At 31.7% G+C, this 14,468-nt stretch overlaps 1 protein-coding gene and 1 long non-coding RNA gene across 2 annotated transcripts; both read left to right on the top strand.

Moving 5' to 3' along the window:
* The first annotated feature begins 203 nt into the window (after nt 1–203).
* LOC127737016 (uncharacterized) lies at nt 204–5,763 on the top strand. The gene is made up of 3 exons (XR_007999262.1): nt 204–321; nt 703–1,011; nt 5,691–5,763. It is a non-coding gene; the product is annotated as an uncharacterized LOC127737016 (long non-coding RNA).
* Nucleotides 5,764–6,766: 1,003 nt separating this feature from the next.
* On the top strand, nt 6,767–13,353 carry LOC127737015 (probable G-protein coupled receptor CG31760). The gene is made up of 6 exons (XM_052247567.1): nt 6,767–6,863; nt 7,114–7,331; nt 7,657–7,795; nt 10,256–10,361; nt 11,892–12,047; nt 13,212–13,353. Exons 1-6 carry the CDS (start codon nt 6,832–6,834, stop codon nt 13,299–13,301), a joined length of 741 nt encoding a protein of 246 aa, XP_052103527.1. The 5' UTR covers nt 6,767–6,831; the 3' UTR covers nt 13,302–13,353.
* Nucleotides 13,354–14,468: the final 1,115 nt, after the last annotated feature.

The raw sequence follows: 14,468 nt of genomic DNA, 5'->3' as shown, positions 1-14,468 counted from the left end.
ATGGTCAAGTTGGAAGTAAGAATCGTCAAAATGGAAATGAAAATTTTGAAATAAAATATCCCAACCAGTTTGTTCGTTATTGTAAAACATAATGTTTTGTTCTTTTTATTAGCTGTTATTAATTTGGCTTACATCGTCCTCTTGATTTCTAAATCTTCTAATCCATTCACCTTCTATTTGGTTGTTAATAACTCTAGAGGTGTGGCTTCCGTTGATATAGAGCTAACGAATATCGACATCAACCAATGTGATCCAGATACCAGTAGTTATAGTGCCCTGGACGTATTCCGAGGAACCCATCGATGTCGTGCGACAACAGAGGTACATTTATTTTTTCAATTTGATTTTAGCAATTTCATAGTTTTAGTCGCACACTAAAAATGCAATGTGAACTTTCATATTACTACACGTATAACACATTTAAAGAGTTCATTTAAGCTTTATTATATAATTTTAGATTATGTTAAAAAAAATGCAATACTATTATTATTATATATTGAAAAATATTTTAAATTTAGAAAAACAGTAGCACAGTTGGTCTTCAGATTGACACGATAATATAGTAAAAAAAAATAACGCGAAATCCAATCGACAGAAATTGCTGACAGAATGAAGATTTTCTGAAACTTTTCTTTCCATTAATTTAATTACTAGTTGGTTTTATTTAATCATATTCTAATCTGCAACGTTTATTTTCTTTAGTGTTGGTTTCTGAAAGGACAAGGTTTTAAAAGAGGTACTTATCAGTGTGTCTGCATCAAAGGGTACTACTTTCCAAATGTGAACGCTCAGGTTAAAGCCTTTAGTGGTCTGGAAGTGGAAAACTCTTCAGATACCTCTCGGTATAAATGTCTACCCTGTAAAGAAGGTTGTAAGGAGTGTGTTGATGATTCACCATGCCTTTACCAGTTCATGTTTGTATTCAGGTTCCCGGTCTTACTGGTAACTCTCTTGACGTGTATCGCCATAGGAAGTCTGTCTGTCATCACTATTGTCTTCAAGAATGAATTGGTACCTATTAATGTTTTATGAATTAAAAATATTTATTAATAAAATTGGTGTGGGGTAAACGTTGAAGACACTGCAAGCTTTAAACACAAAAAGACAAAGAAACACATTTAGACTTTTACCAACCAGAATACTAATCACTTAACTTATATTTTTTATATATATTTATATATTTATATATTGAACATTATAAACCAATAAATTCTTGATTCATATGACTGTGCCAAATTCTAAAAAAAAACAGACATTAAATGAATTGATATAACCCCCTCCCCTTTTGAGAAACGCTGATATAGATCACCTGTATGTGTTAGAAATGACAGTAATTATCTGTTCAAAGTGAACATCTATACCGCTTCCGAAAACCTAAGAAATTCAAAAGTATATTTACCAACATTAAGGTAAACACAATCACAATATTAAATTTATAAGATTCAAACCACTCGAAACGATCCAGAAACAACAATGGCAATCGCGTAAACAATTTGAAGATTCCCGTTATATTATCGAATTTTTCTTGGATTAAACGACTGCAGACAGCATATCCCATGGGTCTAAATGACAATATACTGGGACAAGGGAACAGATCTTAAACTTCTTCTATTGATATCATGAATATTGTTGATAAAAGACAACTAAAAAATAGGTCTCATTGCAAACGTATCAATCGAAATCAATGAGTTAAACATCGTATAAATTATACACTTGCTGATCTCCTATCTATATTTTAAAACAATAGTAGGCATCAATTATTATGTAAACTGGGTCAAATACCAATTAGTAAATTATATGATATTTTCCAGGTGTGTTTTAAACAATCTCGTTCTTCAGCCCATTCTATGAATATTCGCGTATAATTACAGCTTTTTGCCACCATTGGCTGTTCCCGCGTATCGATTAACATGAAAATCATAAATGGCACTTTTTGAAAATAAAATATATTAACAGAGTATTTATTTCAGCAACTTATCGAGTATATTTAATGGCTCTACCATTCAAAACTTTATACCTTCCTAGTTTGATAAAACAGAAACACCTATTTTTTCGTATACATACAACAAACCCAGCAGAAGTTTAATTTTTGATTATACGTCAGTACCATCAGACGTCAATGTGGAAAATAATACTCCTTTAACTTGAGACTGGGAATCGTCGAATTTTAGAAATGATCCCTATGGTCATGTTATTAAGGGGGACCTCAATATCGGTCAAGAACGAGAGGTCAAAAACTTTTTATAAAAAGGACCAAAATATCGTCCTCCATCTAAAATAGATTGGAAACAGTGTCGTCAGGTCACAAAAGACGCTCTTTCATCGTGTTGTAAAAATTGGCATAAGCGGCAAAAATCTGATAAAAAATCTCTTGATTCTTATTTAAATAAATAACTACTATCAAAGAACTTATCATGAACTTTTGTGATAAAATATATGAAAATAGTGGAATTAACTATTTTTGGAGTGTAAAAAAGCTTTGGATGGTCTAGATAAATTACGTGCTTTTGATGTTCCTTTTGCTTCTGTTGATACTTTTGACTTTTCAACTCTTCACACTACACTTCCACACAATATTATCAAACAAAAGTTTTCCTATTTAATTAAATGGTCGTTTGGTAAATCTGAATGCAAATATATTTGCTGCAACTCATTTAAAGACTTCTTCTCCAATGAGAAAGGTAAATATGCTAGATATACTTACTGGAGGTGTGATAAGATGATTGAAGCTGTTAATTTTCTCCCTGATAATATTTATGTACGTTTTGGCATTATAAAGTTTATCGACATGTATTCCCATGGGCACCAATTGCGCCACTTTAAAAGCAGACTTGTTCTTGTCCTGTTAAGAATCACAGTTTATAACCAATTTCAGTAAAGACCCGTATAAATTGCATTTAATTGATAAACTCAACAACACTTTCCGTTATCTTGATGATATTTTTTCGTTAAATAATCAAGAATTTTCTAAATATACTGCCGAAATTTACCCAAAGGAACTCACCTTAAACAAATCAAATATATTCAGTAATAACTGTCTTTTCCTAGATTTAGATATTTCAGTTTTACACGGGAAACTCTACACTAAAATTTACGACAAAAGGGACGATTTTTCGTTCCCTATTGTTAATTTTTCCTTTTGTAGATGATAATCCTTTGGCACCATCTTAGGTTGTTTATATATCACAACTCGTTCGCTTTGCCCGTGTCTGTTGTAACGTTTTGGATTTCAATGAACTTAATCTATGTATTACTGGTAAATTAATAAGTCAAGGATTTCGTTACCACAAATTACTTAAAACCTTTACTAAATTCTTCCATAGATATAAAGATTTGGTTTTGAAGTTTGGTTTAACTGTAGAAAACTTATTTCAAACGGGATAGCACATCCTTATTTTTACAGAGATGTTGTTTACCGAGACCGGAAATTTGGAAACGATCCGGGTAAACTCATCGATCCTTTAAATAAACTTATTCTAAAAGGTTACCAATTCAAAACTGCTATTAGATCTTTAAATATTGTTTTTATTGGTATTAACATTGATTTTGTTATCAGTAAATTAAAATCAAACTAAATATTATTTTAATATACATATGCACATTCATGGGTCTACAATCTGTCGATACCTGTATCTTGGAATTGCACAAGGTCATGTTTTTCTCTGACTGTTTATGACGTCTTTACACTAAATCCAATTGATGTTGGATGTGTACTGATTGATATTTTAGTTTCAGATGCATGATTTTGTTCATTAGTTGTCATCAGCTTTAAACTAGCTGTCAGTAACTGCGAGTACTCTCAGATCTGTATTAGTGTCTTTCTGTTGTGGATGTATAAGTACCCGTCCACGTCCACTCTGTGTTTTTGTTAGACGTATTTCTATTTGTATCCATCTGATGAGTTAAGCCTTTTTCAACTGATTTTTATAGTTTGTTCTTATGTTGTACTGTTACACCACGGTCCCAGGTTGGGAGGAGGGTTTGGGACAACAAACTAGTTTAACCCCGCCACATTATGTATGTGTCTGTCCCAAGTCGGGAGCCTATAATTCAGTGGTTGTCGTTTGTTGCTATGTAACATATTTGTTTTTCGTTCATTATTGTGTACATGAATTAGGCCGTTAATTTTCTCGTTTGAATTGTTTTACATTTGTCATTTCGGGACCTTTTATAGCTGACTATGCGGTATGGGCTTTGCTCATTGTTGAAGGCCGTACGGTGACCTATAGTTGTTAATTTCTGTGTCATTTGGTCTCTTGTGGAGAGTTGCCTTGTTGGCAATCATACCACATTCTTCTCATTTTTATAATTAAGACATTTTTGTTTTCATTTTAAAAACACAAATGAAGTTGTCACAGTTATGATAAGTATAACTAAAACAAAAACTCCGAAAGCCACAGTTATTATTGTTTGTGTCATTCCACTCTGACTTAGAGTTAAAGAGAGTAAAGAGTTTTAAAGGATCACAACGTTTTGAGTTAAATAGTGATGTACATTAGTTGCTTTCAAAGCTCTATATTCTCTATATCTGATTTGGAATTAATGTCAACGAACATAAGGATTGTATAGATAAACGTGTCATTCTGATAAGAATTGTCTTTAGTTGACCAGGAAAAAAACTTTAATTTGATAGTTTTAAGAGAAAAAAAAGTGGAAATTCTCAAGAGGTTATATAATACATGTATGAGACCGCTAAATGAAGAAAAAAGATATTTTTCAATCTTTGGAGATAAAAAGTAAATAAAAACCTGCATATTATTTGATGTTTCCTTTTTAAAATCAATATTATTTCTTTCCACCTTTTAATTATTGAAGATCAAGAAGATTTTAGATGGATTGTAAATGTCCGTGTTTAAGTTTCATTTTGAAAACTCTTTTCACTGTATTAATTATTACATAAGATGAAGTATAATTAAGACAAACAGAAACAGTATCGATTAATAAGCGGAACAACTTTTATTCTTAATACGATTCTTCCTTTTGATTTTACTCTTCTTAATCTTTATAGTCGGATAAATTAGTTTACACGGAAGGATATACAGTTGAAATAAAAAAAAAATAGATATGAAACTCTCTATTTTAAGAGTCGAAAATGGTCGATTGTAATTTATGCATTATGATTACATTTTCGCAAGTGTTTTAATGTTCATTACTATTTTCTGCAGCAACGATTTCTTCTGTGTTATGTATCTTATCGACAAAGACATTTCAGTATTGAGTGAATATTTACAATGCATTTTTTTAAATCAATTACATAAAAATAAGTCCCATGAAAACTGCATTTGTTTTTTTTTTCGATCATTCAGATTTAATTCCCGTGAAAAAAACTCTTATGAAAAGATAAAAGGTTGATATAATTAAAGCATTAGATTGTATCCATGCCCCTCAAACAGTATATTGATTTTTTTAATCCTATAATTGGGTGTTTTAAATTTGTTTGTCGAGCAACAGTACAAAAGGACATATTAAATCTTTGGTTGACCAGGAAAAAACTTTTATTTGATAGCCTTGCATACACAAAAAAGAATATAAATAAAACTTATATAACGAAAAAAAAGATGAATGGATGCTCAACCAAAACACCACTGATTCAAAACAAGAAACAAAAAATAAAATGAAAATGAAAAAATAATAAATATGAAAATTCTTCTTAAGAGGATTTGATTTTTGATTGAATGTTTTGTTACCAGGCAATGAAGACTGGAAGTCCGATTTTCTTGTTGCTTATGTGTGCAGGCGGATTACTGGTATGCTGTACGGTAGGTACACTATTTTTAAAAATGATTTCTGTTATTTCATTTGTGACTCATTTGGAATTTTTTTTTTATCTCCCTTCTTTTCTATTATTACAATCAATTGTATCACATAAACCCCAAAACCATAGAAAATGTATGAATTTAAAGCAAATAATACTTTAGGGTTTGGCCTTTACCTTTGTCTAAATATTCAAAATAAATATCTCAAAATGATACGATTTTGTTAGATTTTGTAGTTGTTTATGAAATGTAAGAGGTTTGAAGCCGTAAAGAAAATTCGAACGACGAAATTCCGAAATATGAATACTGATGTCTGAAAGACAAATGTCTTATGCATATCTAAAGGATCTTATTTGATAGATTTATAATACTGTTTTGCTTTTTGGAATTTAGGGGATCAAAACAAGGGATTTATCACATATTCTTCTTTTTGGCAGCTATCATTGAGTATTCAATGTGACAATTCCCTATGTAAGCTTGCAACCAATCAACTTCATCTTTACACTTCAAAACGATATGCCTCTCCACTCATTTGATCTCTTTGTGTTGAGGTTGATGCAACCCCTCATGTTTCAATATTCTATTTGATGATTTCACATAGAATTGCAAGTTATAAAGTACAGCTGTTTCCATTTCAACTTATTTATTTTACAAATAATGTTCGTTACACATTTTGCTCGTGACCGTATACGATATTATTAACAATTTATTAGCTTTTAATGTGTTTTCTGTATTTATTTTTAAACAGTTGTCATCAATTTCTTTATTTGTTGTCTGGACGAAACATTTCAGATTGTTCTTCAACGCCAAGTTGTTTTATAAAGAGACGTAACACCACTACTTACCGTGTATTAAAAAAAAAACACGCCCACTGACCAAATATTAAATATACACGGTCTCCATGTGTTTATTTTTAACCAATTATATTCATAGAAGTGTACAGGATGTACGATAATGAAATAATGATGAAATGTATTGCTGTTTTCTGAAATTTTAGGGATTCTTTGCATATCCTGGAGCTTCAAGGTTTCTCTGTATATCACAGATCTGGGTGTATCATATAGGTTTTCACTTGATGTATGGTGCCCTAGTTATAAAGACATGGAGGTATGTTCGTGTATTTGTGAATTTACATTTATTCATTTTTCTTATGGGTTACATTAAGAGAAAATATAGTGTAAACCAGAAAAAAGAAAAATTTTAGAACTCAATTTGGATAAATCTCAATTATAATTCTCTATGGAAATGAAGCATATTTTCATCGAAAGAATCATGACAGAAAAACAAAAAGCAAACTAAAAAGAACATTTAAAACGAATAATATTATTATCACCCCTTGCTATTTTTTTTTCTTCAGGATAGCTTTTATTTTCCGACCAGCAAGCAAATTACAAAGAGTACATTTACCAGACAAAGAACTTTTAAAACGATTTTTACCGCCGATGTGTGTTGTAACTGTATACCTTCTAGCCTGGACGATATCGGTGAAAGGAACGACAGAAACATTAGAAACTTCAAATTTACTGAAGTATGATGTTTGTCTCAAAGGCTATTGGCTTTATGCTATTCAGTGTGGTATGTTATTGGTAAAACACAAGTATTTTGTTTTTAAAATCACCTTTGCAAAGATACAATGATTACTTCTTTAGTATTGATCAAGACAAGATAGTGTTACATTCTTCCAAAAGTTAGATTATGTAACACTCTAATGTAATTTGAATATTAAAATTTTTCATATTGGCTATTTTTGCAATTATAGTTGGTTCAACTTCTTTTCCAGATCGACTTGACGTTAAGCAGAAAACGATGGATCAAAATTTACGAATTATAAAAACGCTTAAAACAATTTACCATATTAGACATGCATTTGAAGTTGTTGTATTTTTTTATTATCTTACAGCTGAAGTATGTCTTTTATTGGTTGGTTGTTACATGTGTTACCTGGTGAGAAAAGCACCTGGTCACTTCAATGAAAGTAGATACATCACATGGGCAGTGTATAATGGAATAATACTTGGCAGTTTTCTATTGATTCTAACGTAAGTAAATTATATAATTTTGGATAGCTATGAGGGTCTGGAGGAGGGTTCCTTCATTTCTGTATTTTTTTCATTTTTAAGACCATTTTTCTCTATTCTTTATACCTTTTGCCCACTATTCTCTTCTATTTATATTTTTGCACCTCGTTATTCTCTATTCATAATTTTTTATTGTCCCTTTTTCTCTATTCTTTATATTTTTTGCCCATTATTCTCTATTCTGCAAACCTCTATTCACACCCTCAGCCATAAGTCGTAGATCCGGTTTGAGATCCAGATCAGGACTATGTGATCAATAACATTCAAGTCTATTTTCAAATGCAAATGAAGGTGAAGATTTACATTTCGATAGTCATTGTCTAATCCATTATTTGACAACTTATTTTATGACGTATGAGTGTATCAGATTTAAGTACCCAGTTTATAAATTTAAATTGTTTTAGATTGAAAGTTTCTTGCAACCTGATTTACTCGTTCTCTTAAGGGTTCCCATAACAAATGCTAGAAGTAGCATTTTTGTGCTGCAAATGATACAAAGTTAATTGCAATTTATATAGTCTAAACATTCACAAACGAATCATAATCAACAAATCGGAACAAAACAAATTTAGACCAATTTATAGAACGAACATTGCTTCGTTGATCTTAAACCAATTACCATTCAAAAAGTGTAGTTTTAGCATTTTAGCATATTTGGAAAGAAAAAATTATTGTCGAAATAAAAAACGTTCACATTAAAAACTACTATTAAATTATAGTTTCAACTTATGACTATTTTTCCTTGTTTCGTCTTTTCAGCTAATTATTTTTTATTATACTAAGCATTTTTTCACGAAAAATCAAAACACTATAAGTTAACAACGCAATGTAATTAAAGCTACACGCCCCCTCCCGCTTACGAAAAAAAAGAAAGAAATCGACATACTAACACCTGACTAGTTATTGCAAAATTTAAACACAAATCAAAGCCAAGGCAAACCAAACCGATTTTAAACTGGAATCGATATCACGTGCTCCGGAAGGATAAATATATCGATCCCGCTTTGGATGTTAAAAAATTATTATATGAGTTAAAGTGTCATATTTAACTCCATGTAAGAACGCGACCCTTGATTGAAATATATCTCCTTTCTCAAAGGAGATACTTACTAAACAATGACGAACCAATCGTGACTATAAAACCAGTTCGTTAATTATACCATCATTGTCTGACTATATATATATACTAGTATATATAACTGGTTGCTTAAGAATTTCGTCCCATATTTTACCATTAATCTCTCAAAGACAAGGATGTAAATGCGAAATTGAGATGACTTCAACCTTTTTAGGCAAACTTTGAAATCACTGCATGATAGTATAGTACGATGGAATGACTATTGTACCCTTGGCTTCTTATTTTATAGCGGTGTCAAACATCCATATTGTACTCCAAAGCAATTTGTTTTGCCGATGTGCAATCATGTCTTTTCGTAGTATGCACAGTCTTTTTCATGGTTAGGATTATTTTAGTAAAAGGAATGTCGGTCAATAGGACAACATTAAATTATTTTACTTTTTTTTTATCTGCAATCACATTTTAATTTGAAAAACTCTTATAATAGATAATAAAAATTGGTATCCCCATTAACTGAGACTGTACTGCTGTCAGTTTTAATTCTCCACATTTTTCACTTTTGCAAAAAAGCTATCTTTGTGGTTAATTGAAACTATTACGAGAGATATTTTATATCTGTCATCTCATATTTTGGTATTTGATATCAATTATATATACTAGAAGATCCCGCGCAATCGCGGTACAATTGAAACAAAGAGTGTCAAGGGTGCCTGTGTTTACACATAAAAAGGGGGAAGGGGTCCTGAAGTCGGGTGCCTATGTTTACACATGAAAAGGGGGAGGATCACTTCGACACGTTCAACGCCCATTTCATTTTTGGACAGTTCTGCACCTGAGTAAAAAGGGTGAATGTCGTTTAATTTAGCAAAATGATGCACTTACAATACAATACAGGATCCTTATAGGCCTAACTGTCCTATTTTCTATCCTTTCTTCTTACTTTCACTTGGATTTCGCGGGCAGTACGTCGACTGAGCATGCGCGAAAGCGTATAAGACATAGACCAATAACGGTCTCCGAATTTGGATATTTTCTCAAAAATGGCGTTTTCTGTGGAAAAAAAGATTGTTTCAAAGACAAATTTAGGAAGTACAAAACACTACATTTATATGTCATATCACAAATATTTCCGACTTTGTATGGTTTCAGAGGAGTTGCGGCTCAATGAGATCGGTCTCTTCCTTTAGTAGTATAGATATTTAAAGACTTGTTTAAACTAATTATTTCTTTAATCATTAACATCGAAATTTCTCGAGAAAACGAAATATTTGATTTTGCATGTACTACCTTAATTCACAATTTTCCAATATCTGTACTGACAAAACAATCTACGTACATTTCAGACATTTGATTGGTCATTCGTACGGACCAGATTTGTTGTACCTATTACAAGGGCTGAAGATTCAGGCGTTTGTTACAATAACTTTGACGTTAATTTATGTTCCAAAGGTAAATATGAAATAAAATGTGAAAATTACGCAACAACATCATAGTGAGACAAACATCCCTCTTTTTTTTACTGGGCATTACAAAAATGTAATCTAGTTCGCAAAAAAGGACGATTTTGGACTTGTAGCTCATAGTTTTTTAACCAATTGTGACCCTCCAATTAAGATCCCTCTTTCGTTAAACATTGCCACCCTAAGGTTACACTTGGAGTATAGAAATATGTTTACCTTGACTTATTAAGTCTGGCGGTAAAACCTATGCTAAAGAGAGAAGTCCATTTGAATGTGTTGGATATATAAATACGCAACCACGCACGGTCAGAATGGAGACGTTAAATCTAATTTCTTGTGTTCGAAAAGTACGTTTTTTGACTTATTATTACACGTTGAAAGCCCAATAAATATCAAGGACGATTTTAAGAAATTAACAATTCCAGGAAGAACAATATGTAGATTTAGCAAAGTAAGCCGACCCGCATGAAAGCGGGAAATTTTGAATGCACTGGATATGATGGAATGATCGATAGAGAAATACATTTTGACTTTTAAAAGGCCATATAGTGATACGGACCCTCTCCCCATTAGCTATATCTAAAGTGTCTCTTTGACGCATTCCCCGTTTCCATTTTCAATTTTTTTCTGTAAAGTGTAGAGATCATGGCATGCACCCTACATGAGGCATCGTAATTAACGTCCATATTTCGACAGGACGTGGCTTCGCATTTATACATCTCACACAGATAAACGGACGTACAAAAAGAGTTTACTGTCGAACGGGAGAAGTCCAGATAAACCCATTGCTAAGGTAGCAATATACGTTTAGAAAAAAAAATTTAATTGACCCTCACAAATTTTACTATCCCTTTTCCTTGCTTTCCTACAAATTAAGCGTACTGTTTATTTCATATCATATAAGTGCATGTATCTGTCATCAGTATCAAAAAGTTCGTGTGAAAAGAAAGTGTTTGCAAAAATTACAATAATTTATCGACCTATTGGCGGTCCGGCTATGACAATGCGGACTGTCGTTCAGAAAATAGCCAAAACATGCAAAAACAATCTTGATGTTCATATAAACCCACTGGGAAGGCTTAATTGGTCATCAGCTGTCTGAAAAATAAATTTCATTACACAATTACTTTCATTTTTTTTTAAAAATCCACCGGGCCAAAATGCAAACACTCTTACTGTCTACTGCTACCTAAATCCCTGTTTAACCCTGAAGGTTTCAACGTTTTTTCACCTTACAAATCTTACTACAACTTTTTGAGGGATCTGTAGGTGGATTGATGTACCTTTTTTTTCCAATCCCATTCTTAAGTTCTCGATCTTCATCTCGGTCGACCCACTTTTTCACGTAAAAGATGTATTGTTAATTTGCTGTTGTCCTGAAAATGCATCTAATATTTCAAAATTAATCAATCAAAGTAAAAATTCTCTCTATCTCGTCCTTGAGAATGGAAATGGGGAATGTGCCAAAGAGACAACAACCCGACCAAAGAGTATATATGTTATTTTTGTCTTTTTTCAGTTATCAGCATTGTACAAAAAGGAAGATATCAAGAAAACCAATGATGCTTTCAAAATAACAAATGAAAACAAATATCTAAGGACAAATGACTTTGAAGCTGCTCCAACAAAGTCGGTTGGTACTCAAACAATTGAAAATATTACACCGAATTCAAAGGTATTAATGCTAAGATTAAGTTTTTTTTAATTACAGGTATATGAAACCAAACGGCGCTTTAATACATAAGAATCAAATATTGGAAGTAAGACAAGAAAACAGAAACTAAATCCATAAAAAATAAACGCGACAAGATACAGACAAGCAAGACATGATGTATCAGGCGTAAAATAAATAACGAGCACTTAAAACAAATTATAATAGCCTTTTCACAGTATACAAACGAGGGATGTTAGTTAAGTGATTTGTATTTTAAAGTAGTGCGTCAGCCATTTAGATCATGGTAACCGAATTCATCTGTCTTTATATATCATACATTTCCTGATCTTCAATTTTTGTCGATCTTTTTTTTTTATTGCAATCGCAAAAAATAAAATAGAAAAGCAAAAATAGTAAAAAGTAAATGAAGAAAATATATGCCGACGAATTTGTTCTAGATCAATGTATGATAATTATTCCTTGCCAAATATGTCTTAAAACTGCTGTTTACTAGTTTTTAATATGTACTTCTATTAACTACGAATAAAAATGTGGAGTTTGCTGTTTACGATATCTGATGATCAAGTATAAAAAGTAAAATAACAAAATACCAAACTCCAAGGAAAATTTAAAACGGAAAGTCCCTTATCAAATGGCAAAATCAAAAAGCTCAAACACATCAAACGAATTAAAAACATATTCCTAATTTGGTACAGGCATTTCCTGATGTAGAAAATGGTAGAAAATAATATGCGGTATGATTTATATCGAGACAACTATCCATAAAGATCCAAGGATAAAGATGTAAACAGCTATATGCCACAGTGCGACCTTCAAGAATGAGCAAAGCCCATACCATTCAGTAAACAACGGTATGTTAAAAAATGTAAAACAATTAAACAGAATACCGACAAAGACAGTATACGAAAATCCAGTGGCGTAGCACCTGTGTAACATTGTTAGCATGTGCTAACAAATAATTTTATAAAACATAATTGTTAAATAAGAATTTTACTATACTAGTAATCGTTCAGCTTCTAGGGGCTGCCACCCTTAGACCCCCCTGCTTACAATTCATTTTCCAGTGGCTACGCCGTTGAAATCTAACTACACTATACTAAATTTATACTCTTTTAGAATAAGTTTATTCCGAGTTGTAATTTACGTGTTTTTATTGCTTTACAGGATAAACAATTTTCTCTTTCCAATTTATCGTTGAGAGCCAATAACAGAATTGAACCTATGGTTGATCATTTGGCTCTTCCTACAATATGAGCAAAAAGAAAATAAAAGGATTTCAGTACAGTTCCGGAAAATAGAATATACAGATCCGTCCAGTATTGTAGAAAAAAACAAATATTTTTAAATGTCTTATAATTTAGTTGTATAGTTGTTTCTCCAATAAAACGGTTATAAGATGTTTGCATTGTTATAAATATCAACGGTCCTGTAGGCTCTTTAAATTTTTTTTTAATTACAATGTACTTATATGTTTGATGATTATGAATTAGATATAAAACTTTACGGGATGTGAAATTCAAAGCAAACACTTCATATACAAGTTTGAGCTTTTTAAAAAGCTGTGGACTGCTTCGCTCTATCCTAATTTAAGGTAATATGTGTGCATGTGGTTGTTGATTTAGTATTGGAAATGTGGTATTTTTAGATATTGAATGATATAAAATGGATGTCTTAGACTTGGAATATCAATTTTTGTATATATATTAAGATGAACTTTTCTGAAATTTTAAACTGGCTGTTCAGTGTTTAGTTGTCAATGTGTTTTTGTGGAGTGTGGTTTTCTAGTTCTTTCAGCTGGTCATTGACTTGCGATTCTGATTGCTAGTTCTGTATATAATTTATTTAGATATATATGAATGTTTAGGTATGTTAATTAAGAGTAACATGATTTCGAGTGATGAAGACATTAACAATCAAAACGAAGGAGTAAACAAAGACTTGTGCAAGTCAACCAAAAGATATTTACAACAGTTGAAATAAATATGAAACAACACGAACTCCACTAAAAATCGGGAAGGGTAAGCATTCTCACCGTTTACGACACCCGTCGTGATATTTTTATGTCCAGTCCGGTAATGATGGAAGATTACTTATGACTGAAGAACAATATCAGATACGATTTCTGACACACTTTTGTCATAATGGCCAATCAGCTCATGATGGCGACCATAAAATTTCTTGAGTGCTGACTTTAATTTGACCGATTCATAGCCATGTCCAAGAAACTTTTGAGAAAGATAATGCGTTAGAATGAAGTTTTTTTTTGTAATAAAGCTTGCAATGCGATAACATATAATTGCAAACAGCAATAAATATTTAGTTTCAGTGAAAATGATGTTGTTCTACTTTAAGAGTGTGCGTTATACACCCATGCTTTTAAAATTTTTTTTACTTTACTTGTTGAAAATTAAAACATTTACA

This window comes from Mytilus californianus, unplaced genomic scaffold (genome assembly GCF_021869535.1).
Source record: "Mytilus californianus isolate M0D057914Y unplaced genomic scaffold, xbMytCali1.0.p SCAF_4, whole genome shotgun sequence".
Lineage (NCBI taxonomy): Eukaryota > Metazoa > Mollusca > Bivalvia > Mytilida > Mytilidae > Mytilus > Mytilus californianus.
Note: the sequence above shows the minus strand (reverse complement) of the source record. Positions and strands in the feature narration are given on the sequence as shown.